General features: G+C 49.1%; 1 protein-coding gene across 3 annotated transcripts in view; it reads right to left on the bottom strand.

The window, feature by feature from the left end:
* BCAS4 (breast carcinoma amplified sequence 4) overlaps positions 1-27,509 on the bottom strand; it is an 82,066-nt gene extending 54,557 nt beyond the window's left edge. For 2 of the 3 annotated variants that reach the window (XM_055373211.2, XM_031005044.3), the window contains exons 1-2: positions 27,230-27,509; positions 4,474-4,545 (exon numbers count right to left, since the gene is read on the bottom strand). In XM_055373211.2, coding sequence (XP_055229186.1) covers positions 4,474-4,545; positions 27,230-27,409 — 252 coding nt within the window. In that variant the 5' untranslated portion in view covers positions 27,410-27,509. The remainder of the gene's footprint in view (positions 1-4,473; positions 4,546-27,229) is intronic. The other variant, XM_031005042.3, reaches the window with a different exon arrangement.
* Positions 27,510-27,992: the final 483 nt, after the last annotated feature.

Below are 27,992 nucleotides of genomic sequence, written 5' to 3'. Positions count from 1 at the left end.
ACGAGAATCGCTTGAACCCAGGAGGCGGAGGTTGCAATGAGCTGAGATAGCGCCACTGCACTACAGCCTGGGCAACAGAGTGAGACTGTGTCTCCAAAAAAAAAAAAAAAAAAACCTGTAAGAAACTGCCAAGCTGTTTTCCAAAGTGGCTGTAGTTTTTTTTGCATTTCTACCAGCAATGTATGAGAGCTTCGTTGCTCTACATCCTTGCCAACACTTGGTATTTTGGTGGTTTTTAAGATCTAGCCATTCTAGTGGGTGTAAAGCATACATCTCTGCCTCATCTATTCCTTACAGTAACTCTTTGGAGATGGAAACTATTTGTAGTGGATTAAGGACGGCCACAGACTCCTTAATTCCTTCCATGAAGGGGTAGAATACAGTTTCTCTCCCCTGATTCTGGCTGGGCTGTGTAACTGCTTTGACCAATAAACTACAACAGAAGTGACACTGTGTCAGTTTCCATACTTAGGCCTCAAGACATGTGGCAGCTTCCCTCCTGCCCATTGGACTGCTTGCTCTGGGGAGGTCAAACAGCCATGCTACGAGGAAGCCCACGCCAGCCACGTGGAGAGCATGCACGGGGCAAGTTACACCATCCAGCCCCAGCCAGCCCAGCCCAGGTACCAGACAAGTGATGAAGGAGCCAGCTTTGACTCAAATGAGCTGAGTCCTCTGTGCCCTGCTCTAGCCCACAAAATAAATGGGTGGTTGTTTTACATCACTAAATTTTCGGGTAGTTTGACACAGCAATAGATAATCAGAACCATTATTTTCATTTTACGGAGGAAAAAATAAATGTTCTGAGAGGTAACGTGACATGTCCATGGCCCCACAGTAGAAGGAATCAGAAAGTGAAGTGCCAATAATTGGCATTATATCAAATGTTAAAAGAGGTCCCAGAACACAGGGGTGAATTTCAGTGACAGAGAGTGATCAAGACAGGCTAATGGAAGAACTAATAGAGCAGATGGGAAGCTGGACTTTGATTTCTAACAGCCTAATTTTATCTGAAAGGAAGTGGCTTCTCTCTAAACCGTGCAGCCCAGGGCCTGCCTTCTCTCGGACCTGTAAATTGATCAAACAGTGTTTCTGAAGACCGAGGCAGGGACCTGGGGGGACAGTGGTCCATGGTGTGACATCACCTGCCCCTAGAGGACCCTACTCATCCCTAACTTGGATTTCAAAGCAGCTCTTAAAGAGAAAAAAGAGGCCCCAAGCTAGGGCTGATCACCGGACACCTCTCTCTGTAGTCATGTAGCCCCACAGCACACAGCAGACATACCAGGTAAGCCAAGCATGAACCTCTAGGGGCCAAGAGGATTTCTAGAATATAAATGGCATTGGCACAGCATGCCCATGCAGGGGCTGTAAGCTCAAACACCCCCAGGGGTCCCACAAGCGTCACATATTTGCAGAACTGGCTGGGCACATTCTGTCAACACAGACACATGGGAAGAGTCTTTGCTTCCAAAAGGATGCATGTTCTCTTCCATTTCTTGGAACATGGGATCCTCTTGGTCTGGCTTTACTTTCCCACTTTCAGTAGGGTCAAAAGAACAGAGAAACATCATCTATCAAAAATACACAAGCACGTGGCGGCTGTGGAGTCAGGAAGGCTCCCCGGGAGCAGGCGGCACTGTATCAAGCTGGAAAGCACGCTTGCTGCCCACAGCAGGCGGTCGCTTGCTTGCCACGTGACATGGTGGCCGATGCTTGCAAGGTAGGAATGAGTACCCCAGGAGGGCCAGATCTTTGCTTTTCTGAGAGAAGCCGGAACTCTAGATTTTTCACATGAAATTCTAAAAATGTCACAAGCTAATGCCTGCTTTTTTTCCCCCCAGAAACATCAAATTATCTGCAGGCAGGATTGGACCTGTGGGTCATCTGTGTGTGGCCTCAGGATTAAATCTTTCCATGAAGCATCTCCAGGCTTTGAGTTAGGAGGACCTGCCTGATGCTGCCTGCAATCTTGAGTCTCCTGGCAACACAGACACACACTTCCCACCACAGGAAGCTGCGATGGTTTTTCAGGGCTGGGCCACATGGGTCTCTCTCCGCCTGTCCACATGGACTCCTGCCCCCAGCCCTCTTCAGGCTGAGGCTGGGTCTCCTTGCGCAGAATGCCCATGTGGATGACGGGATGGGATTTGAAAACAAAGGTGTCCCTGGAGCATCCATCCACACCATCCTCCCGACCTGCCTTCCCTGCCCGCAACCACTATCCTTCACCCAGTGCCCAGCCATACCACATCCCTGGCCTCCCCACCTTTGCACAGGCTGGTCCCTCTGCCTGAATGCACTCCTTCCCCATCTGTTGAATTCTCTATTTCTCCTTACAGCCCCAGATTCATCACCACCTGTTATACGAAGCCTTCCCAATTTCCTAGGCAGGACTTAGCACCCCTGGCTCTGGAATCCCTTCACACCTTGACCTTACCTTCACAACAGCACTGTAGCATGGGATGGCACCAACTGGTACCCAAATCAGTCTCCCCACATACACTGGGGCTTGATGGGAATGGAGATGGACTGAACTCTCTTTGCATACTCAAGCTTATCACGGGGCCCATTCATGAGAAAGTGCCCAATGCAGCTGGGCATGGTGGCTCACGCCTATAATCAATCCCAGCACTTTGGGAGGCCGAGGCGGGAGGATCACTTAAGGCCAGCAGTTCAAGACCAGCCTGGTCAACATCCTGTCTCTACTAAAAATACAAAAATTGGCCAGGCATGGTGGTGCATGCTTGTAATCCCAGCTACTCAGGAGGCTGAGGCAGGAGAATCACTTGAACCCGGGAGGCAGAGGTTGCAGTGAGCCGAGATTGCATCACTGCACTCCAGCCTGGGGGTCAGAGTGAGACTCTATCTCGAAAGGAAGGAAGAAAGGAAGGAAGGAAGGGAGGGACGGAGGGAAAGACGGAAAGACAGAAAGACGGAAAGACGGAAAGACAGAAAGACAGAAAGACAAAGACAGAAAGAGAAAGAAAGAGTCCAACGCATGGTGGTAAAGAAAGGACAATCCAGGCTGTTAAAAGCCTGTCTTGTTACCTAGCTCCCACCTGGACCCACATCTGAACGTAAAAATTGACTCAAGAGAAGAAACCACATAGGTCCTCTTGGGATTTCTGCTGTGACCCTAGAGGCTGGGCCGAGGTCCGCTGAATAGGTAGGGATGACTCAGTGCCTGCTGTCTAGGGTGGCTTTGTGCCGGGCACAAAGAAAGGCGTTCAATGAACATCTGGGGCTGCTGTTACTGTTACTCCCTTGGGTTCTCACAAACACTCTCAGGGTCCGGACATGGTGCTTCTCAGGGACATAAACGCACACCACTGGGCCCAGGTGGCCAGGCTTCCTCCACTCTGGGGAGACACAGGGTCTGGTCACAATATGGAGCTCTACCCTTTGGGCCTCCAGGCAGACACCTCAAGCCCAGGTTACTGGTTTGCCTCTAATAAGCTTGGGAGCTTCTAGAAAATTCTATCAGCACTCCTGGGGGCTCCACACCTGGCTGGCAGCAATCCTAGGAACACTGGGATCTAGAAGCAATTTCTTTTTCTTTTCTTTTTTTTTCTGAGACACAATCTTGATCTATCACCCAGGCTGGAGTGCAGTGGCGCAATCTCAGCTCACTGCAACCTCCACCTTCCGGGTTCAAGCAATTCTCCTGCCTCAGCCTCCTGAGTAGCTAAGATTACAGGCGCCTGCCACCACACCCGGCTAATTTTTGTATTTTTGGTAGAGGCAGGGTTTCACCATGTTGGTCAGGCTGGTCTTGAACTCCTGACCTCAGGTGATCTGCCCGCCTCGGCCTCCCAGAGTGCTGGGATTACAGGTGTGAGCCACTGCACCCAGCCTCTAGAGGCGATTTCTAGAGACTCTGGCGTGGGAGGCTTTGTCTTCTGGGCCATTGTCTTCCATCTTCCTCCTCAGCCAGGCTAGTAGATTTGGGCCAACCAGACAGAGTAGGAGGTAAAAGCAGAGAGAACAGAAGGATTCAGGAAGGAACTCGATGCCCAACTCCACCACGGGCTGTGGCCTGGGCAAGAGGCTCCTCCTAGGCCTCGCAGGCCTGAAGCCATTTCCTGGCTGTCTCCATGTTTGCACAGGGGACGGTGCAGAGCTGAGGAAAGTTAAATATAGTCTAGCGTCCCCGCTGAACGGCTCCCTGCATCGGTGCCCGAGAGTGCCACCTTGTGGTCCACTCCTGGCTCCTCTGCGGAATAAAAACCATCTCGAGGGAAGGACGAGATCAAGATGGCCGCCTCAGGAAGCACTTGGGGTTGAGTGAGAGAGAGAGAGCGAGAGAGAGAGAGGAGGGAGTGTTTGCACGTGGCTTTCCTCTCAGCGCTGGCCGCTGCCCCATTCCTCCTGGTTGCTAACTCACCACCAAAATGGCTTCCGCAGAAAACTCCAGCAAGGGCCTGAAGTCTGGCCTGGGCCTAAACCCACGCCTCCCAGGCAGCCACTCACCAGGTCAGCCAGGCTGCAAAACTCTTCCAGCCTGAGGAGCATGCCCTCGATGGTCTCCTCCACCTCCTTCGCCTGAAAAAGAGACGATATCCTGGAGATTAGCAAGTGGTTTCCAGGGAGACAAACACCCTTCATTTTTTTTTTTTTTTTTAAAGCAAACTAAGTCTTAGGATTATGTGCCCGGTTCCTGCTCGACCCCCTTCCACTGCCTCCTTTGAAAGAGCAATAAACAGGCAGCAGTCCTGGCGCCCATCACGGAGGACTGGTTAAAGCCACCACGGCCTCTCCATTCTACGCAGCTTTCAAAAGAGACAAGATCAACAAATACAGGAAATAACAAAGCTACCCGTATCCTCCACGTTGTACAGATGAGGACACGGAGGCTCAGAGAGGTGGGGTAACCTGCTCAAGATCACACAGTTAACAAACAGCGGGGCAAGGATCCTAATCCAGATGGAGTCCACAACCTCACAGCCTGCTCTAATAAACCCAGTGGCCCCGGTGATACCCCGGAGATACCCCGGAGAGGAAAAGCAAGCTGCAGACGGTGTCAGATACAAACCATACCAAAAAAAATGTGTGACGCGGGCGGATCACCTGAGGTCGGGAGTTTGAGACCAGCCTGACCAACATGGCAGAACCCCGTCTCTACTAAAAATACAAAAATTAGCTGGGCATGGGGGCGTGTGCCCATAGTCACAGCTACTCCGAGGCTGAGGCAGGAGAATCGCTTGAACCTAGGAGGCGGAGGCTGCAGTGAGCCAAGATCGCACCACTGCACTCTAGCCTGGGCAACAGAGCGAGACTCCGTCTCAAAAAAAAAAAAAAAAAAAAAAGTACATGTCTTCACAGAGAAAGGCCTGGAATGATATGTGCCAAACTGCTAATAGTTAAGAGATGTGCTTATACTTAAAAAATTTGTTGTTTATCTGAAATTCAAATTCAACCGGGCGTCCCATAGTTTCTTTGGAAACCCTATTAACAGGGCTTACTTAGCCCTGGGCAGGAGGAGTTGGGAAAGGGACTCTGACAAGGGAAACTTGAATTTTTTATGTTATGTAAAGGGTCCATGGCCGGGAGCAGTGGCTTATGCCTGTAATCCCAACATTTTGGGAGGCCGAGGCAGGAAGATCACTTAAGTCCAGGAATTCGAGACCAGTCTGGGCAACATGGTGAGACTCCATCCCTTAAAAAAAAAAAAAAAAAAAAAAAAAATTAGCCCGGGTGCAGTGGCTCACGCCTGTAATCCCAGCACTTTGGGAGGCTGAGGTGGGCAGATCACGAGTTCAGGAGATCGAGACCATCCTGGACAATGTGGTGACCCCATCTCTACTAAAAATACAAAAATTAGCCGGGTGTGGTGGCACACACCTGTAGTCCCAGCTACTCAGCAGGCTGAGGCAAGAGAATCGCTTGAACCCGGGAGGTGGAGGCTGCAGTGAGCCAAGGTCACACCACTGCACTCCAGCCTGGACGACAGAGCAAGATTCCGTCTCAAAAAAAAAAAAAAATTAGCCAGGCATGGTGGTGTATGTCTGTAGTCCCAGCTACCCAGGAGGCTGAGGCTGCAGTAAGCAGTGATCGCACCACTGCACTCCAGGCTGGGCGACAGAGTGAGAACTTGTCTTTAAAAAAAGAAGAAGAAATAAAACCCAGTCATCAGGCTGGACATTAACATAAATGAGTGAAACAGGCCATCAGGCTTGTGATCTGAGAGGTGCTCATCCAGTCCTCCAGCTGCTGGCCACTAGCTGCCATCAGGAAATGCAGGCCTGGAGCTGCCAGATCTTTCCATTTTCCAAGAGAAGCCAGAAATCCTAATTTGATAGGAAATGCCCCAATGTTTAAACATTGGAACACATTTAAAAAACCCTTTAATGCTTCACAAATTAAGCCAATAATGAACGTGCAGAGGGCCTGCTAGTGTACAACGGCTTCATGCACTTGTGTAAAAATTAGGGAAATAATTAGCAGTTTGGCCAGGCATAGTGGCTCACGCCTGTAATCCCAACACTTTGGGAGGCCAAGGTGGGCAGATCACCTGAGGTCAGGAGTTCAAGACCAGCCTGACCAACATGGCGAAACCCTGTCTCTACTAAAAATAGAAAATTTAACCAGACGTGGTGGCACGCGTCTGTAGTCCCAGCTACTCAGGAGGCTGAGGCAGGAGGACTGCTTGAACCCAGAAGGAGGAGGTTGCGGTGAGCCAAGATTGTGCCACTGTACTCCAGCCTGGGAGACAGAGCAAGATCTGTCTTAAAAAAAAAATAATAATAATAATTAGGTTTTTTTTCCCCCTCAAGTATCTACTACTTTTATGACTTCTAAAATACCAGTTTCTGTTGTTATTTTTGTAATGGCCAGCATTCAGGAAGAAAGTTCACCAAGCACATGATCTGCTTTCCCTACCAGGCCACACCGTCCTGCTCCAGGGAGGCGTGCTCAGGGTTTCTGGGCAGGCCTAGTCCCTGCCCCCTGCACCTGAAGGCTCCCTCACCACCCACTTGTCCCCAGAGAACTGTTTATACAGCACCAGTTCCTGCTGCTTCCAGCATGAGCCATCTCCACCACAACAAAATAAACGACTGCGCAAAAAAACATCTTTCAGGCTGGAGTATAAATAGTACCAAGTTGCAATTTTAAACTCTGCAACCTTCATCTCACAGCTGGGACTATTTCTGTGCCTCAGTCGGGGAGAGGGGAGAGAAGACGGGGAAAAAGAAAGATCATCCCCCCACCCAACCCCAAAATTAAATTACAATGAGAAAATGTCATTATCGCACTAAGGGAGAAAGGATGGAGCCAAGAGGTCACTGTGGTTAGAGGAGAAGATTGGTTGTTCTTTCTGGTCCAGGGGAAAGAAAGAGAAAGAGAGGAATGGGGCACAGCGGGTGATGGAGAGATCGTGGGAGTGCAGGTGCACACAACGCAGACACGGGTCCAGACATGCTTAAGAACACACAACCTGCATGGGAGGCCACGGAAGCCCATGCCCCAGCGGGGTGGGATGCCTCCTTCCCAAGATGTTTCTGCAGCACTGTGCTTGTAGGAAGTGCATTGCAACCCATCCTGGCCGGCTCAGGAAGGGCATGGTGTGGTCACGGCACTTCTGGTTCACCTTACCCTCTGCCAGCCATGCAGCTGGAACCCAATGGCTTAACCTCTGCATTTCACTGCCACTGGATCCCCTGTGACAGGAACCATCAGGCCCGTTTGGCAGAATAGTCAGGAGGTTAACCTGACATCATAGATGTGGCTAACTGATTTAACAGAGTGCTGACACACAATAGGTGCGTGATAAGGGGTTGCATTCCATAGCTCGCTTTCTCTCTTTTTTTGTATTTTAATTTTTGCAGAGACAGGGGTCTCACTATGTTGCCCAGGCTGGTCTCAAGCTCCTGGCCTCATGCAATCCTCCTGCCTCAGCCTCCCAAAGTGCTGATATTATAGGCATGAGCCACTGCACCCACCCAATCTCTTTCGCCATAGAATAAAAACAAGGGCTAGTCACTGTATTTGAATTACTTCATTTACTTCTCACAAGAACCCTATGCAGTACGTGCTACTATTTCCCTCTTTTTATGGATTGAGACACAGAGGATCAGAGAGGTTAAGTCCCTTGCCCAAGCTCACACAGCTAATAAATATTGAAGCCAGAATTCGACCCTGAGCACTCTAACTCCAGAGCTAGAATGTGTAACAAGATGTTCTTTGGGGCTGGGTACAGTGGCTCATGCCTGTAATCCCAACACTGGGAGGCTGAGGCCAGAGGATCGCTTGAGCCCAGGAGTTCCAGTTTAGCCTGGGCAACAGGGGGAAAGTTTGTCTCTATAAAAAGAAAACTAACTGGGCATGGTGGTGCACACCTGTGTGGTCTTGGCTACTTGAGAGGCTGAGGTTGGGAGGGTCACTTGGGCCCGGGAGGTTGAGGCTACAGTGAGCTGTGATGTACCACTGCCCTCCTGGGTGACAGAGTGAGATTGTCTCAAAACAAAAACAAGATGCTCTTGGGGGAAGTTAGAAATGTGTCCCCTTTGTTGCTGCTTGTCAGCTATGGTCAGTCCCCCACCCCACCCCCTGGTACCTAGGGAGGTTCCCAAAAGCAGGAAGGATCAAAGCGAGAGTTTGCTGACTGTCTGGTCAGCAAAGGGAGAAACAAGCCCAAGACATTCCCGACCAACAGGAAGGCGCTCAGGATAAGCCAGCCCACCATGCCCACAAATCATCCATGGGCAAGTTTCTCTCAAGATCATCCCCTAAGTGGCCTCAGAAATGAGAGTCCCGCAGGCTGCAGCCCACGTGCCTTTTTAACCAGCCTGTGAGCAGATGAATGCCCTCGCTGTTCTTCACAACCCCCTGGGCATAAACTGCTCCACTCAGAGGGGAAGGAGGCGAGAGGCTCACTTTAAGTGACATTCAAGGAAGGACCAGTGGAGACGGTGAGTGGGGTTTTTTTTTTTTTTAAACAAACACCTGCGAATCATGGTTTTCACTTTTTTTTCCCACATCCCCGCTTCTCACAAAGTGGCAGTGCAAGCTTCCCAGCTGGGAATGCCCAAACATTGAAGAGGGGCTGGCCCTGCTCACCAAGGGGCTGGCACAAAAAAAAAAAAAAAAAAAGGTCCTCCACCCATGATCTTCTCTAATTCAACAAATGGAAACTCCATCGTCCTCTCGTTCAGGCCAAATACTTCGGAGCACCCTCGACTCTTCTCTCCTACCTCCCACCCCATCCAATGTGCCAGCAAATCCTCTCATTTCTACCTTCAAAATGTCTCTACCCAAATCCAACTACTTCACTCTCTCTCCCATACAACCAAGCACCATGGCGCATTCACCGTCGTCTCTTGCCAGGACTGTTGCAGTAGCCTGCTCGCTGGTCCCAGCTTCCTGTTCTTACTGCCCTTCAATCTACTCTGTGCAGTCCTGTTAAAACAAAAGCTCTCCCCACCCCAAATCCTCCACTGTACCACTTTGCACTCACAGGCATGGCTGCAATCACAAAAATGGAAAATGATGAGGGCTGGCGAGGATGTGGAGGAATTGGAAGCCTCACGCACTGCTGGTGGGAAGGGTACAATTGTGCAGCTGCTCTGAAAACCAGTCCAGCATCTCCTCAAAAGGAACACAGAGTCAACTTATGGCCAAGCAATATACCCGAAAGAAATGAAAACAGACCAGCGCAGTGGCGCACACATGTAGTCCCAGCACTTTGGGAGGCTGAGGCAGGCAGATCACTTAAGCCCAGGAGTTCAAGGCCATCCTGGGCAACATAGTGAGACACCGTCTCTATAAAAAAAATACAAAAATTAGCCGGACATGGTGGCATGTGCCTGTATTCCCAGCTACTTAGGAGGCTGGGGTGGGAAAAGCACTTGAGCCCAGAAGATCAAGGCTGCTGTGAGCCATGATGGCGCCACTGCACTCCAGCCTGGATGACAAAGCAAGACCCTGTCTCAAAAAAATAAAAATAAATAAAAAAGAAATGAAAACATATGCTCTCACAAAAACTTGGACAATATTCATTACAGTCAAAAAGTTGAAAAGGCTGGGTGTGGTGGCTCACGCCTGTAATCCCAACACTTTGGGAGGCTGAGGCAGGCAGGTCACTTGAGGTCAGGAGTTTGAGACCAGCCTGGCCAACATGGTGAAACCCCCTCTCTACTAAAACTACAAAAATGAGCTGGACGTAGTGGCACAAGCCTGTAGTCCCAGCTACTTGGGTGGCTGAGGCACGAGAATTGCTTGGGGAATCTAGGAGGTGGAGTTTGCAGTGAGCTAAGATCGCTCCACTGCACTCCAGCCTGGGCGAGAGAGCAAGACTCTATCTCAATTTAAAAAAAAAAAAAAAGGCCAGGCGCAGTAGCTCACGCCTGTAATCCCAGTACTTTGGGAGGCCGAGGGGGGCGGATCACAACGTCAGGAGATCGAGACCATCCTGGCTAACACGGTGAAACCCCGTCTCTACTAAAAAATACAAAAAATTAGCCGGGTGTGGTAGTGGGCGCCTGTAGTCCCAGCTACTCGGGAGGCTGAGGCAGGAGAATGGCGTGAACCCAGGAAGCAGAGCTTGCAGCGAGCCAAGATTGTGCCACTGCACTCCAGCCTGGGCAACAGAGTGAGATTCCGTCTCAAAAAAAAAAAAAAAAAAAAGTAGAAACGACCCAATATCCATTAAGTGATGAACGAACAAATAAAATGTGATGTATCCCTACAATAGAGTATCATTTGTCCATAAAAAGTAATGGAGCACCAGCACACACTACAACATGGATGATCCTTGAAAACATGATGCTGAGTGAGAGAAGCCAAGCACAAAAGGTCACGCATGACATGAGTCCACTTACAAGAAATGTCCAGGCTGGGCACAGTGGCTCATGCCTGTAATCCCAACATTTTAGGAGGCTGAGGCAGGCAGATCACTTGAGGTCAGAAGTTTGAGATCAGCCTGGCCAACATGGCAAAACCCCATCTTTACTAAAACTACAAAAGTTAGCCAGGCCTGGTGGCATGAGCCTGTAGTCCCAACTACTCGGGAGGCTGAGGCACGAGAATCGCTTGAACCCTGGAGCTGGAGGTTGCAGTAAGCCAAGATCGTGCCACTGCACTCCAGCCTCGGCGAGAGAACGAGACTCCATCTCAAAAGAAAAGGAAGGGAGGGAGGAAACATCCAGAGATAGGCAAATCCACAGAGACAGAAAGAAATAGATTCGTGATTGCCCCTCTGCATGGAGTGGCAGGGAGAGGAGGGAATAACTGCTAATGATGGGGTTTCTTTTTTGGGTCATAGAAATGTTCTGGAATTAGGTCACGGTGATGTCTGCACAACACAGTAAATATACTAAAAGCCAACAAACTATATACTTTAAAGTCATACATTTATACATGAATTATATACCAATTTATTTTTCTTAGAGACAGGGTCTCACTCTGTCATCCAGGCTAGAGTGCAGTGGTGGGACCATAGCTCACTGCAGCCTCCAACTCCTGGGCCTCAGGGATCCTCCCGCCTCAGCCTCTTGAGTAGCTGGGACTACAGATGGGCACCACCACGCCTGGCTTCAATTTTCTGAGTCCTCCCTCATCTTCTACCTGCTCAGAAAACACCTAATGGGGGCCTCCCCAGCCCTACTCCATCTGGAGCCTCCACCTCCCCCTGATCTCACTGCCTGTTGCTCGTCCCCACCCACAGCCTCACCGCAGGGCCTTTGCACGTGCTGTTCCCTTTACTGGTGAAAGTTGTCTCTCACTTCCTTCTAGCTTTTGCTCAAATATTTCTTCCAGGTGAGGCTTTCCCTGACCCTATAGCTCCCCTACTCCTGGTCCTCCTGCCCCAATTTACTTTTCCCTTTAGCATTTATCACCATCTAACATACTATTTTTCTCAACTTGTTTCCTGTCATCTTCCCCACCAGAATGAAACCTCTGGAGGACACAGGTTTTTGTCTCTTTTATTTGTCTTTGAATTCCCAGAGCCTAGAACAAAGTCTGGCAAATAATAGGTACTTGTGTTTCAAAGGTGGCCTTCCAACTCCCTCTCATCCCACAAATGCTTTTGGAAAAGGACCTTGCAGCAACTCCAGTGAAGAGGTGGGATCCAATTCTTCCCACTCCCGAATCTAGGCTGGCCTGTGACTTACTTAGACCAATAGGATGTGATGGGAGCAAGGCTCTGTGACTCCCAGGTCTAGGCCTCGAGAGACCTCAAAGCTTCTGATTCACCCTCCGGGAAGCCAGAAGCCACATAAGGAAGTTCAGGCAGTATCACAGGGCAACTAGATTCAATAATAACTTAATTGTTCATTTTAAAATAACTTAGAGGCCCTAGCCAGAGCAATCAGACAAGAGAAAGAAATAAAGGGCATCCAAACCAGTAAAGGGGAAGTCAAATTTGCTGTTTGCTGATGACATGATCGTATACCTAGAAAACCCTACAGACTCCTCCAAAAAGCTCCTACAACTGGTAAATGAATTCAGCAAAGTTTCAGGATATAAAACCCAATGTACACAAATCAGTAGACTGCTATACACCAACTGCAACCAAGCTGAGAATCAAATCAAGAACTCAACTTCTTTTGCAACAGCTGCAAAAAATAAAATATTTAGGAATATACCTAACCCAGGAGGTGGAAGACTTCTACAAAGAAAACTACAAAACACTGATGAAAGAAACCACTGACGACACAAACAAATGGAAACACATCCCATGATCATGGATGGGTAGAATCAATATTGTGAAAATGACCATACTGCCAAAAGCAATCTACAAATTCAGTGTAATTCCCATCAAAATACCACCATCGTTCTTCATGGAACTAGAAAAAAAATCCTAAAATTCATATGGAACCAAAAAAGAGCCCTCACAGCCAAAGCAAAACTAAGCAAAAAGAACAAATCTGGAGGCATCACATTACCTGATTTCAAAATATACTATAAAGGCTGGGTGCGGTGGCTCACACCTGTAATCCCAGCACTTTGGGAGGCCGAGGCGGGTGGATCGCTTGAGATCAGGAGTTCAAGACTAGCCTGGCCAACATGGTGAAACCACGTCTCTACTAAAATACAAAAATCAGCCAGCCGTGGTAGTGCATGCCTGTAATCCCAGCTATCGGGGACGCTGAGGCAGGAGAATTGCTTGAACCCAGGAGGTTGATGTTGCAGTGAGCTGAGATTGCGCCATTGCACTCCAGCCTGAGCAACAAGAGTGAAACTCTGTCTCAAAAAATAAAAAAAAAAAATTAAAAAAATAGGCACATAGACCAATGGAACAGAACAGAGACCCAGAAATAAACCCAAATACTTACAGCCAACTGATCTTTGACAAAGTAAACAAAAACAAGAAGTGGAGAAAGGACACCCTATTCGACAAATGGTGCTGGGATAATTGGCTAGCCACATGTAGAAGAATGAAACTGGATCCTCATCTCTCACCTTATACAAAAATCAACTCAAGATGCATCAAACACTTAAATCTAAGACCTGAAACCATAAAAATTCTAGAAGATAACATTGGAAAAATGCTTCTAGAGATTGGCTTAGGCAAAGACTTCATGACCAAGAACCCAAAAGCAAATGCAATAAAAACAAAGATAAATAGGTGGGACTTAAACTAAAAAGCTTCTGCACAGCAAAAGAAATAATCAGCAGAGTAAACAGACAACCCACAGAGTGGGAGAAAATCTTCACAATCTATGCATCTGACATGGGATTAATATCCAGAATACTAAGCAAGAAAAAAAAATCCCATCAAAAAGTGAGCAAAGGACATGAATAGACAGTTCTCAAAACAAGATATACAAGCGGCCAACAAACATATGAAAAAATGATCAACATCACTAATGATCAAGGAAATGCAAATCCAAACCACAATGCGATACCACCTTACTCCTGCAAGAATGGCTATAATCAAAAAATCAAAAAATAATAGATGTTGGCATGGATGTGATGAAAAGGAACACTTTTACACTGTTAGTGGGAATGTAAACACTTTTAGGCTGTTAGTGGGGATGTAAACTAGTACAATCACTACGGAAAACAGTGTGGAGATTCCTTAAAGAACTAAAAGTAGATCTACCATTTGATCCAGCAATCCCACTCCTGGGTATCTTGAAGTCATTATATGAAGAAGATAATTGCACATGCATGTTTACTGCAGCACAATTAGCAATTGCAAAAATATGGAACCAGCCCAAATGCCTATCAGTCAACAAGTGGATAAAGAATATGTGGCACGGCCGGGCGCGGTGGCTCACGCCTGTAATCCCAGCACTTTGGGAGGCCAAGGCGGGCAGATCACGAGGTCAGGAGATCAAGACCATCCTGGCTAACATGGTGAAACCCCATCTCTATTAAAAAATACAAAAAAAAAATTAGCCGGGCATGGTGGCGGGCGCCTGTAATCCCAGCTACTCGGGAGGCTGAGGCAGGAGAATCGCGTGAACCCAGGAGGCGGAGCCTGCAGTGAGCCGAGATCACGCCACTGCACTCCAGCCTGGGTAAGAGAGTGAGACTCCCGTCTGAAGAAAAAAAAAAAAAAAAAAAAAGAATATGTGGCATATATACATATAGATACCATGGAATACAACTCAGCCATAAAAAGAAACGAAATAATGGCATTTGCAGCAGCCTGGATGGAAATGGAGACCATTACTCTAAGCGAAGTAACTCAGAAATGGAAAACCAAACATCGTATGTTCTCACTCGTAAGTGAGAGCTAAGCTATGAGGACGCAAAGGCATAAAAATGATACAATGGACTTTGGGGACTTAGGGGAAAGGGTGGGAGGTAGGTGAGGGGTAAAAGACTGCACATTGGGTGCCATGTACTCTATTTAGGTGATGAGTGCTGTGGCAAAATCTCAGAAATCACCACTCACTAAAGAACTTATTCATGTAACCAAACACCACCTGTTCCCCAAAAACCTATTAAAATTAAAAAATAAAATAACGTAAAGTCCAGGTGCAGTGGCCCATGCCTGTAATCCCAGCACTTTGGAAGGCTGAGGCAGGCAGATCACTTGAGGTCAGGAGTTCAAGACCAGCCTGGGCAACATGGTGAAACCCCATCTCTACAAAAAAGTACAAAAATTAGCTGGGCATGGTGGCACATGCCTGTAGTCCCAGCTACTTGGGAGGCTGGGGTGGGAGGATCGCTTGAGCCAGGAAGCGGAGGGTGCAGTGAGCAAAGATTCTGCCACTGCACTCCAGCCTAGGTGACAGAGTGAGGTCCTGTTTCAAAAAAAATAGAAAATAACGTAACTTAAAGAGTGTAATTGGGCTGGGCGTGGTGGCTCACGCCTGTAATCCCAGCACTTTTGGAGGCCGAGGCAGGCAGATCACCTGAGGCCAGGAGTTCAAGACCAGTCTGGCCAACATAGTGAAACCCCATCTCTACTAAAAATACAAAAATTAGCCGTGTGTGGTGGTGCACACCTGTAATCCCAGCTATTTGGGAGGCTGAGACACAAGAATTATTTGAACCCAGGAGGTGGAGGTTGCAGTGACCCAAGATCTTGCCACTGCACTCCAGCCTGGGCAACAGAGTGAGACTTGGTCTCAAAAAAAAAAAAAAAAAAAGTATAAATGGACTGTTTGTAACTCAAAGGATAAATGCTTGAGGGGATGGACAGCCCATTCTCCATGATGTGCTCATTTCACCTTGCATGCCTGTATCAAAACATCTCATGTACCCCCTGAATATATATACCTACTATATACCCCCCAAAATTAAAAAATAATAATAAAATTTAAGAAAAAAAGAAGTCCAGGCAACTCTTCTGTAGAGGCCAGTGAGCGAGGCTCTAGAGGTTGAGAGGCCACATGGAGGAGAACTGAGATGTCCCAGCCAATAGCCAGCACCAACTGCTAGACACATGGGCAAGGCCATGCCGGACTGCCAGGGTGGCCAATCCTCCAGCTGAATGCAGATCATGCATGAACCCTATGAAATGGCAGATGCTTGAAGTTGCTAAGGTTTGGGATAGTTTGCTATCCAGTGATTGGTAATCAATACAGTGCTCATGAATATTCACTGCAGAAAAGAAAGGAAGATGAAAGGGAGAAAGAGAGAGAAGGGAAGGGGAGGACGTGTACTGCCTGGAAGAGCTGTGGCCTAAGAACAGCAGCCTGGGTGGCGCCTTAGTCCCAGCCTTGCATTTTATGCTGTGTGGTCTCAACTGCACCTCTGACCATCTCTGTGCTTCTGACTCCCCATTTGAAAATTGTGAGAAAAACAATCCACAGACTCTGTCTCATGACAGAAGCTAAGGAAGTCTAGTAAGTCGCTTCTCTGGGTCACTCCCAGTGAGATGCCACCTCCATTTAAAAGGACCCTACTAGGGTCTCCAAACTCAAATGACACCGAAGCCATGCAGGTAATAAATACAAGAGAAGTGGGCTGTGCTGAATACTGCTTTCTGCAAACTGTTTATGTTCAGTTTCCCACTTTTTTTTTTTTTTTTTTGAGATGGAGTCTCGCTCTGTCGCCCAGGCTGGAGTGCAATGGCGCAATCTCAACTCACTGCAATCACTGCCTCCCGGGTTCAAGCGATTTTCCTACCTCAGAGCCTCCTAAGTAGCTGGGACTACAAGAGCACACCACCACGCCTGGCTAAGTTTTGTATTTTTAGAAGAGACGAGGTTTTGCCATGTTGTCCAGGCTGGTCTTGAACTGCTGACCTCAGGTGATCCACCCACCTCGGCCTCCCAAAGTGCTGGGATTACAGGCGTGAGCCACCGCTTTGGCCAGTTTCCCACTTTTGACAGAGAGATTTTACTTCTAAGAAAAACAGCAGTGCAGGTGGGGTCATAAAGAGCAGCTGATGTTCAGCCTCCAGGTCAGGGAGACAACAGGGAGGGGTGGAGACTGTAGCAAACAGGAGACCCCAGGCCCTATTTAAAGGGGCTGGCTGCTACTGGGCCCCAGCTTGTGCCAGGTAGGGATGTGCCAACCCTGCTTTGTTCAAGACAAATGGCAATCCAGATGTTTATGCAAATTCTCTCGATTTGAAAATGTTCAAAACTAGCCTGATAAGTTAAAAAACACTATGACGGCCAAATAAAACTGTCTGTGGGCTGAATGTGGCCTTCAAGTCTCTGGCCAATCTGTGTTTTTAAAACACAAACACACATGAAATACCAGAACAGGCAAATCTACAAAGATGGGAAGGAGATTCGTGGTGGGGGTTGGGGAATGACAGGTAACGGGTGCAGTGTTTCCTTTTGGGGTCATAAAAATGTTCTAAAATTGGTTGTGGTTGATGGTTGTACAACTCTGTGAATATGCGAAAAGCCATTAAATTATACACTTTAAACAGGTGAATTATATGTATGCAAATCACATCTCAATAATGCTGCTTAAACACATACACACACACACACACAAATACTGAAGAATCTTAGCATAGCAAGGTCCATTCAGCCCAGGCAGAAAATCATCCTCATCTCTATGCACAAGATGAAAGTGATGAAATGAAGGTTGAAAGATCCCGGAAGCCAGGGAGCAAATGAGGTGATTCTCTGAGTAGCGTTAGGTTTGAACTGCAAACCAGGAAGGAGTTGGCAGGTTAAACAACGACCCACCGCCCAGAGAAGAAACGCGGGAACTCTTTCCTCTCAGGTCCCCAAAGCAACACAGAGTTCCCATCCTGGTCCCAAAAGGATGCTTGATCTTGAAGTTTGAGTGTCCAGAAGGGGCTGACTGCTCTGCTCTAAAATCATGCAGACCCTGACTTCCAGGAAGGTTAACTTGGCAACAGTAACGGACATTTAAAATGCATGTGCCGTCTATGGCCATACTGCCCTAAACGCACTCAATCTTGTCTAAAATGCATGTGTCCTCAGACACAGTAATACACCTTCTAGGTATTTATCCTACATATTTGCATAAATGCAAAATGATGTATGTGCAGAGATATTTATTGCAGGACACTTTGTGACAGCAAAAAATTCCACATAACTTAAATATCTGTCAACAGAGGAATGGTTACCTAAAGTGTCATTCAGACAAACAATGAAATTCTGTCTAACTGCTGAAAATAATCAGGTAGCTCCTGTGCATTCATATAAAAAGGTCTCCAAAACATGAGTGAAAAAAGCATGAGGCCGGGTGCAGTGGCTCATACCTATAATCCCAGCACTCTGGGAGGCCCAGGCGGGCAGATCACTGGAGGTTAGGAGTTCGAGATCAGCCTGGCCAACATGGTGAAACCCTGCCTCTACTGAAAATACAAAAATTAGCCAGGTGTGGTGGCAGGCACCTGTAATCCCAGCTATTTGGGAGGCTGAAGCAGGCTTGAACCCGGGAGGCAGAGGTTGCAGTGAGCTGAGATCGCGCCATTATACTCCAGCCTGGACAACAAGAGCGAAACTCCATCTCAAAAAAAAGAAATCCAGATCCCCAGGCCCACACGCCCTGCTTCATGGGATCCTCCCTATAATTCTTTTTCCACCAGCCCCCAGAGTGATTTTCCAACAGACCAATCAGACCAGGTCACTTCCAGGCTTAAAATCCTCCTGGAGAGCTTTTATAATTCCAATGACCAGGCTGCACCCACATGAATTAAATCAGAATACTCAGGGATGGGGGCAGGCAATCAGCATTTTCTCTCTCTCTTTTTCTTTTTTTTTGGGGGGGAGTCTAGTCTGTCTCGTTCTGTCCCCAAGGCTGAAGTACAGTGGTGCGATCACAGCTCACAAGCTGTGTGCCACCACACCCGGCTAATTTATTATTTTATTTTGTAGAGACATGGTCTTGCTATGTTGCCCAAGCTGGTCTTGATCTCCTGAGCTTAAGCAATCCTCTCGCTTCAGCCTCCCAAAGTGCTGGGATTGAAGGCATGAGATACTGCATCTGACCCCAGCTAGTATTTTTTAAAGATCCTCAAATTATGCCAAAGTTTGTAAAGTTTGAGAACTATAATCTATATTAGTGCTCCCAACCATGCCTATACCCCACCCCACCCAAGAAACTGATTTAATTGAATCTCCTGTTTATAGATGCATGAAAATACATATTTTTGCCTTCTGTTTTTATTTACAGAAAACGGCAGCACACACACATGCCCCTTGCACCTCTCACTCAGCACTCTGTGCTGAACGCTGCTGTGCACGGGCAAAAGCAGCGCTGACTCCCGCTGCAGCCGCTACTGCTCCACTCATCAGAAGCATCGCTATGGCACTGGCCCGCACTGATGGGCACTGGGCTATTTCCAATCTTTGGGAACGTGTTTTGTTTTTGAGACAGAATCTTGCTCTGTGGCCCAGGCTGGAGTGCAGTGGTGCGATCTTGGCTCACTGCAACCTCCACATTCCGGGTTCGAGCGATTCTCATGCCCCAGCCTCCCGAGTAGCTGGGACTGTAGGTGCACACCGCCACAGTTGGCTAATTTTTGTATTTTTTGTAGAGACTGGGTTTTGCCATGTTGGCCAGGCTGGTTTCAAACTCCTGGCCTCAAGTGATTGCCCGCCTCAGCCTCCCAAAGTGTTGGGATTACAGGCATGAGCCACCATGGCCAGCCAACGTGTTTTGTTTTGTTTGTTTTTTGAGATGGAGTCTGGCTCTGTCACCCAGGCTGGAGTGTAGTGGCACAATCTCGGCTCACCACAAACTCTGCCTCCCGGGTTCAGATGATTCTCCTGCCTCAGCCTCCCAAGTAGCTGGGATTACAGGTGCCCACCACCATGCCCAGCTAATTTTTGTATTTTTTAGTAGACATGGGGTTTCACCATGTTGGCCAGGCTGGTCTGGAACTCCTAACCTCAAGTGATCCACCTGCCTCGGCTTCCCAAAGTGCTGGGATTACAGGCGTGGGCCAACATGCCTGACCTAACGTGTTTGTTTTAAGGCCTCTGTGTGACACTGAAGCTCGGCCGGATGGGAGACCTTCATCCAAGGCTCTAGGCAGACCATCACCCAAAGCAAGGCCATGTCCTGTGAGGAGAGGCTGCCAGAGCCCTGAGGAAGGCTCCCTCCACTCCTGGGCAGGTTTTGTGGGTAGAAAGTCAGGCACATCTGAGAAAAGCTGCCTCTCCCAGCACCTGCCTTGGCCCTGGCTCCTCATGCCCCGGAAGGTTCTGATGCAGGGAGGCGGCCAGCTCAGTCCTTGTCCACCTGGATGGCGCAGCATCCATCTCTGGTCTCCCTGCTGCCACTGCGGTCCCCCCAGTACATTCTAACACCGCAGCCACATGGCCATGAATCTTTTCATTTATTATTTTTGAGACAGGGTCTTGCTCTGTCACCCAGGCTAGAGTGTAGTGGCACTCATAGCTCACTGCAACCTCAAACTTCTGCACTCAAGCGATCCTCTTACCTCAGCCTCCCAAACTGCTGGGACTACAGGCATGAGCTACCACACCTAGTACAAGTCGATAAATCAGAACCTGTCCTTCATGCATGACCCTAGAACAGAATTCAGACTCCCCCCCTGGGGACCCAGGCCCTGGTGTGGCCCTGTCTACCTCCCCCCACACCCCTGTGGTCACTGAGGTCCCTCCACTCAGGCACCTCCCGGTCCCTCATCTTTCCCCTGTGGCTGGGCATCTGCTGTCAGATCTTTGCCCTCCGGTCCTTCCCATCCTCCTTCCCCTCAGTCCCTATCACCCCTCAGGTGTCTCCTGTGTGGCATTTATCAGCATTTAGTCACTCTGTTTGTCACTAGTCTGCTTAGCTTCCTCCCCACCTGCAACACCAGGTACCATGCCTGTCTTGCTGGTCTCGCCCAGTGCCTACAGCAGAAGGGCACAATGCAGGTTTGCCATACAATTTAAGGAAGAGGCCAGGTGCGGTGGCTCATGCCTGTAATTCCAACACTTTGGGAGGCTGAGGTGGGCAGATTGCTTGAGCCCAGGAATTCGAGACCAGCCTGGGCAACACAGCAAGACCCCATCTCAAAACAAAATTTAAGGAATAAATATTGGAACTACACCTTTGAGACAGTAGACCATACCCTGGAGTCCCCCTAACAGACTTTTTTGTTTGTTTTTTGTTTTTGAGACAGAGTCTCACTCTTGTCACCCAGGCTGGAGTGCAGTGGCACAATCTCGGCCTCACTGCAACTTCCACCTCCCGGGTTCAAGCAATTCTCCTGCCTCAGCCACACAAGTACCTGGGATTACAGGCACCTGCCACTACGCACAACTAATTTTGTATTTTTAGTAGAGACAGGGTTTCACCATGTTGGCCACCCTGGTCTCGAACTCCTGCCCTCAAGTGATCCACCCGCCTCGGCCTCCCAAAGTGTTGGGATTACAGGCGTGAGCCACGGCGCCCGGCCCCCCATCACAGACTTCTAATCCAGCATCCCAAACTTGAATGCCCAAAGGGGACCAGCAGGTCACAAAAGGATGCGACATGTTAGGAAATTTCCCACAGGTGTGCCGTGTTTGCAAGTTGGATGTAACATTCTTAGCTTCTGCAAAGAAAACTCCTCTCCCACATTTTTCTTGAAACTCAAGGCCATCTTTGGCTAATTTACATTTTTCTACTTTTGTCCAGGTACAGAGTTTGGAGAAATATTTCTCTTTTCTCTCATCCTGACTATAGAAAAATCAAAAGTTCGCCAGGCGCGGTGGCTCATGCCTATAATCCTAACACTTTGGGAGGCCGAGGCAGGTGGATCACCTGAGGTCACAGGTTCGAGAGCAGCCTGGCCAACATGGCGAAACTCTGTCTCTACTAAAACTACAAAAATTAGCCGGGCGTGGTAGTGCATACCTGTAATCCTAGCTACTTGGGAGGCTGAGGCAGGAGAATCGCTTGAACCCAGGAGGCGGAGGTTGCAGTGAGCTGAGTTTGCGCCACTGCACTCCAGCCTGGGTGACAAGAACAAGACTGTCTCAAAAAAAAAAAAAAAAAAAAAAGGGATGTTCAAACCAGAAAGAAGGGTGGCAGGGAACTGGTTGAACAGAAAACCCGAGGCCCTGGAAACAGTAACTCACCTGCCAACCCAGCTCAAGGCACTGCCCCTCAGCAGCTCCTCCATCTGGGGAAAGCAGTGTGAAGTCCAGGCAGAGCTTGTGCCCCTTCACTTGCCCCATCTCCTGCTGCTCCCCCTCCCACCAGCTGCTCTTCTCTCCATCCCCCAAAAACCCCCTGCTTCATCCCATCCCAGGGCTTTTGCAAGAACTGTTCTCTCTGCCTGGGATATTTTTCTCCTCAGCCAGCCAACTCCTACTCAGGCTCAGGGCTCATCCTAAGACAATGCTGCCTCAGGGAAGACCTCCATGACTGCACCCAGACAATAACTTTCTATTCACCCTCCTGAGTCTCTGTGCACACACAGGTGCCCTATCTCACATCCGCCCATGTCTGTGCTTTGTAACATTCATTACAGTTTAGAGGTTTTGTTACGGTTTCATTTTGTTTTGTTTTTTGAGATAGGTCTCACTCTGTCGCCCAGGCTGGAGTGCAGTGATGCGATCTCAGCTCACTGCAACCTCCACCTCCCAGAGCCCAGGTGATCTTCCCATCTCAGCCTCTCTAGTAGCTGGGACCAGGGGCACATACCACCACGCCCAGCTAATTTTTGTAGAGACGGGATTTTGCCATGTTGCCCAGGCTGGTCTCGAACTCCCGGGTACAAAGGATCCGCCCACCTCAGCCTCCCAGAGTGCTAGGATTACAGGCGTGAGCCACTGTGTCTGGCCTTGTTATGTGTTTATCGTCTGGCAGTGCCACAGGGGAAGGGCCTCGTGTGTCTCACTGCCTGTGGCGTCCCCAGCTCCAGGAAAGACTTGGCACATACCGAGGCTGAAGGTGCTGAATGAAGCAGGCCCCACTTCACAGGGAGGCCCAGGCCCCCTAAGGCTGGGGTTGGCTGGACTGAGATTTCTGCTGCTCCATGGAAGCGGCAAAAGTGCCCCCGGGAGACAGGCTGGTTGGGAGGAGGCTGCTGTCCAGGTCTGTTCGCAAACCAGGTTTTCCTTTTCCTGCTCATGTGCCCACCTGGAAACTGTTCCAGCTTGGGGATCTGGTAATGAATTACGCTTTAAAAGTGGAGGCTGCACGTGACTCTGCTCTGGCGCAGTTTCTGTTTCTTTTGGTAAATAAACTTCAACAAGCGCTTTCAGTGGGTTATGGCTGCATGGAGCTACAGGGAGTTGGGGCTCTTTATTACAAATCCCTTACAAATGAGCATAAGCAAACCCGTGACTGAGTTAAAGACAGCCCTGAGTGAGAAAATGAAATGAATACACGCAGTTTCTCTTAAAGACTATTCCTAATAGAGACAAAATGAAGCTGGGGCTTAGCCACTGGGCACAATGACATGTCGCTGCTGAGAGTAAGGGAGAGAAGGAACAAGAAATGCACTCAGGATGCTAAAGGCAGTGAAAAGTCGCAGACAACCTAAATGTCTGTGCCTGAGTCCCTGGGACACTAGACCAAAGTATGCTTGGGGAGCGTGGAGCCTCCCCCAGGACCCTGCCTGGCAAAACGCACCAGCCCTGAACCATTTATGAATGATTCATAAATTATGGTCCATCCACACAAAGTCATTTATGCCGTGAGAGCCTGTTTGCTGAGCTATAAAATCAACATAACACCATCCCAGTCACCAGGTCACTGCCGTGACACAATGACATAAGCCATGAACACAGTTTAGCAAACTGGTGCCACACAGTATGTGCTCAGGAATGGGAGCAATTACTATTTCATCATGGGACACTAGGAAGCCAGAGGGTGACGGAGACCTAGGCTCTCCAACATGGCAGCCACGCGTCTCATGGGACTACTGAACACTTCAAATGTGCCCAGTCCAAGCTGAGATGGACTGAAAGTTCAGTATCAAAAGCCTGATTTTGAAAACTCAGGACAAAGAACAGAATGTAAAATTTCATTAACTTTGTACTAGTGATCATATGTTGAAATATTTTGGATATACTTTTTATTTTTTTTTTTTATTAACTAGAGACGGGGGCCTCACTATGTTGCCCAGGCTGGTCTTGAACTCCTTGGGCTCAAGTGATCCTCCAGTCTTGGCCTCCCAAAGTACTGGGACCACAGGCGTGAGCCATTGCTCCTGGCCCAGATATACTGTTATTTTAAATATATTGAAATTAATTTCACCTGTTTCTTTTCTTTTTTAATTCTTTTGGGTTCTTTTTGTTTGTTTGTTTGTTTTGAGACAGAGTCTCACTCTATTGCCCAGGCTGGAGTGCAGTGGCGTGATCTCGGCTCACTGCAACCTCCACCTCCCAGGTTCAAGCAGTTCTTGTGCCTCAGCCTCCCAAGTAGCTAGGATTACAGGCTTATGCCACCACATCTGGCTAATTTTTGTATGTTTAATAGAGACAGGGTTCCACCATGTTGGCCAGGCTGGTCTCAAACTCCTGGCCTCAAGTGATCCGCCTGCCCTGGCCTCCCAAAATGCTGGAATTACAGGCATGAGCCATGGTGCCTGGCCACCTGTTTCTTTTTCATGTGGCTCATAGAACACTAAAAATTGCGTAGGTGGCCAGGCACAGTGGCTCACACCTGTAATCCCAGCACTTTGGGAGGCCGAGGTGGGCAGATCACCTGAGGCTAGGAGTTCGAGACCAGCCTGACCAACATGGAGGAACCCTGTCTCTACTAAAAATACAAAATTCGCTGGGCGTGGTGGTGCATGCCTGTAATCCCAGCTACTCGGGAGGCTGAGGCAGGAGAATCATTTGAACCCAGGAGGTGGAGGTTGCGGTGAGCCGAGATCACACCATTGCACTCCAGCCTGGGCAACAAGAGTGAAACTCTGTCTCAAAAACAAAAAAAATTGCATAGGTAGCTCACATTTGTAGCTCCAATTATATTTCTATTGGACAGTGTTTATGGATACATGCTCATGTTATTTTTAATTTTTAAATTTTTGTTCGTGTTATTTTTAATTTTTTATATTTTAACATTTTTTTGTAGAGACAGGGGTTTCCCTGCGTTGCCCAGACTAGTCTTGAACTCCTGGTCTCAAGTGATCCTCCCACCTCAGCTTCCCAAGTCGCTGGAATTACAGGCATAAGCCACTGTACCCTGCCTCCATGCTATTTTTTAAATTGAGATATAATTCACAAACCACAAAATTCACCCTTTCAAAGTGTACGATTCAGCAGTTTTCAGTATAGTCACAAATTTGTGCAACCAACACAACTATCTAACATCCAGAACATGTTCATTACACCAAAACGAAGCCCCATACCTTCCCATTAGTAGTCCCCACACATTTTTCCATGCTATTTTGAGTAAAGAAAAGCAAGTTGCAGGACAGTATTACAGCAGCAAGTGAGGTTTCATTTAAAACTAATATAGATGGGCCAGGCATGGTGGCACATGCCTATAATCCCAGCACTTTGGGAGGCTGAGGCCAGAGGATCTCTTGGGCCCAGGAATTCAAGACCCACCTGGGCAACATAGTGCGATCTCGTCTCCACAAAATAACTTTATTTTAAAAGTTAACCTGACGTGGTTGTGTGAACCTGTGGTCCTAGCTATGCGGGAGGCTGAGGTGGGAGGATCACTTGAGCCCAGGAGGTTGAGGCTACATTGAGCTATGATTGTGTCACTGCACTCCAGCCTGGGTGACAAAGTGAAACCCTGTCAAAAAAAAAAAAAAATTAAACACTTCTGCTCAAAAATTATTTTAAAAATATATGGAGATGGCTTGGCGCTGTGGCTCACGCCTGTAATCCCAACACTTTGGGAGGCCGAGGCGGGTGGATCACGAGGTCAAGAGATAGAGATCATCCTGGCCAACATGGCGAAACCCCGTCTCTACTGAAAAATACAAAAATTAGCTGAGCATGGTGGCACATGCCTGTAGTCCCAGCTACTTGGGAGGCTGAGGCAGGAGAATTGCTTGAACCTGGGAGGCAGAGGTTGCAGTGAGCTGAGATCATGCCAATGCACTCCAGCCTGGTGACAGAGCAAGACTCCACCTCAAAAAAAAAAAAAAAAAAAAAAAAATATATATATATATATATATATATATGGAGAAAAATAAAAAGAAAAAAGAGAAAACTCATATATATGTATATATATATATGGAAAGATATTTTATGGGTTTTTTTTTTGAGAGGGAGTTTTGCTCTTGTTGCCCAGGCTGGAATGCAATGGCTGATCTCAGCTCACTACAACCTCCGCCTCCCAGGTTCAAGCGATCCTCCTGCCTCAGCCTCCCAAGTAGCTGGGATTACACGCCCGGCTAATTTTTGTATTTTTAGTAGAGACGGGGTTTCGCCATGTTGGTCAGGCTGGTCTGGAGTTCCTGACCTCAGGTGATCCACCCGTCTCGGCCTCCCAGTAGTGCTGGGATTACAAGCGTGAGCCACCACGCCTGGCGAGATAGATTTTTTTTTAAATGTCTCACTCTGTCGCCCAGGCTGGAGTGCAGTGGCATGATCAAGCCTCACTGCAGCCTCACTCTTCCCCGTCCCCTATCCCCATCCCAAGCAATCCTCCTGCTTCAGCCTCCCAGAATGCTGGGACCACTGGCACGAGCCAATACTCTGCCTAGGCAGATACAGATATACAGATATCTACATTTGTAAATGCATTTTAAATGTCCGGGATGATTTATACCAAACAGTTAATGCTGGTTTTCTAAGAAAACTAGAATTGGGGTGGGAGAGAAAAGAGAAAGGGGTGCATAGCCTTTATTTTAAATACTCCTGTACTGCTTTTGTGGTTTAAAAAGAGAATGGGTTTAATTTCTGACCGTAAATAACTCCTAGTGAACTCAGACAAATAACTTTTTCACAACAGCGTCGACAGATGCCTCCAGCCGGAAGGTAGAGGGTCTCGTTTTAGATCTGCTTTTCACTTGGTGCTTTTAAAATAGAAAGCGCAGACAGAGGCGTGGTGTTTTCGCTCCGAGCTGCAGCAGCGCAGCGCGGCCTCGGGGCTCCCCGCACAGCCGCAGCCTGAGGCGCCGCTCGGCCCGGGCACCGCTCGGAGGTAGCCGGGGCAGCAGCGGTCCCGGGGTCCGCCTCTCCCAGGGCCGGCCTGGCAAAGGGCGGCACCTGAGGACCCGGCGGATGCTGGGGGACCCGGGTGGGGAGGGAAAGCGAGCCTGGGCCTCCGGGGCCCGGTGTCGCCCGGAGGAGCGAGCAGGGACGACCCGCTGCGCATCTCTGGGTGGCGCCCCGCAGCCACCCTTCAGGAAGGGGGGAATCCCCGGGCCCCCCACTCCGGGAGCGAGAGGATGCCCCGGGGAGCCGAGGGTCCGGAGCCCGGACCCCGGACCCCTAACCGCGAGAACCCTCTCCTCCAACTCCACAGCCCCGTCCCCTACCTCGGCCCCAGGCTCGGGGGTCAGGAAGAGCGCGAGCTCGCGCGCCCCGCTGCGCACGGGCTCCGGCTGATCGGCGTCCACCAGCAGCATCTGGAGGGCGACCGGGTCCGGCTGGCGGAGGCTGCCTGGGAGCCCGTGGTTGCGCCCGGGCCTCGGAGCCCCGCCCCCGGTCCGAAGCATGCCCCGCGGCCCGCCTGGCGGAGGCGGGGCAGGTGCGCTCCCGGCGGTCGCGGCTCGCAGCTCCAGGAGCGCCGGGCCGAGCGGGCAGCGCCACCCAGTGGCGAGCGGCGCGCGCTGCGCCCGCCCCCGCAGCACCTGGGCATCAGTGCTTTGCAAACTCGCTTGCAGATGGCAGTCACCTGGAGCTCTTTTAGAATTTCCCAAGCCTGGACCACACCGTCTCTGGGTTAAGACCTGGGCATCAGGATCTTTTGATGTTTGCTAGGTGGTTCCAACCAGATTGTTGACCCAAAGCTAAATTTGAGAACTACTGGGGCAAGCCACCCCTCCCCATCGGAATCCCGGTAGTGTACAGGCTCCCGGCCCCGGACCCGGCCGTAAAATAGAATCCCCGGGGAGCTTTTAAAAGCCCGGAAGCTAGGCCTCGCACCAGGCCGATTAAGTCGGAATCCTTCGAAGTGTGGCTTGGGCATCGGTAGTTTCTAAAACTCCCCGGGTGATTCTAACGGGCGTCCAGGTTAGAGAGGCGCTAGCTTAGAGGAAGCCCAAAGCCGCCCGCCCCCCGCCCGTTCCCATCCTACTA

This window comes from Gorilla gorilla, chromosome 21, assembly GCF_029281585.2.
Source record: "Gorilla gorilla gorilla isolate KB3781 chromosome 21, NHGRI_mGorGor1-v2.1_pri, whole genome shotgun sequence".
In the NCBI taxonomy this organism is placed as follows: Eukaryota; Metazoa; Chordata; class Mammalia; order Primates; family Hominidae; genus Gorilla; species Gorilla gorilla.
The sequence above is the reverse complement of the archived record's forward strand: the minus strand, read 5'-3'. Positions and strand labels throughout refer to the sequence as shown.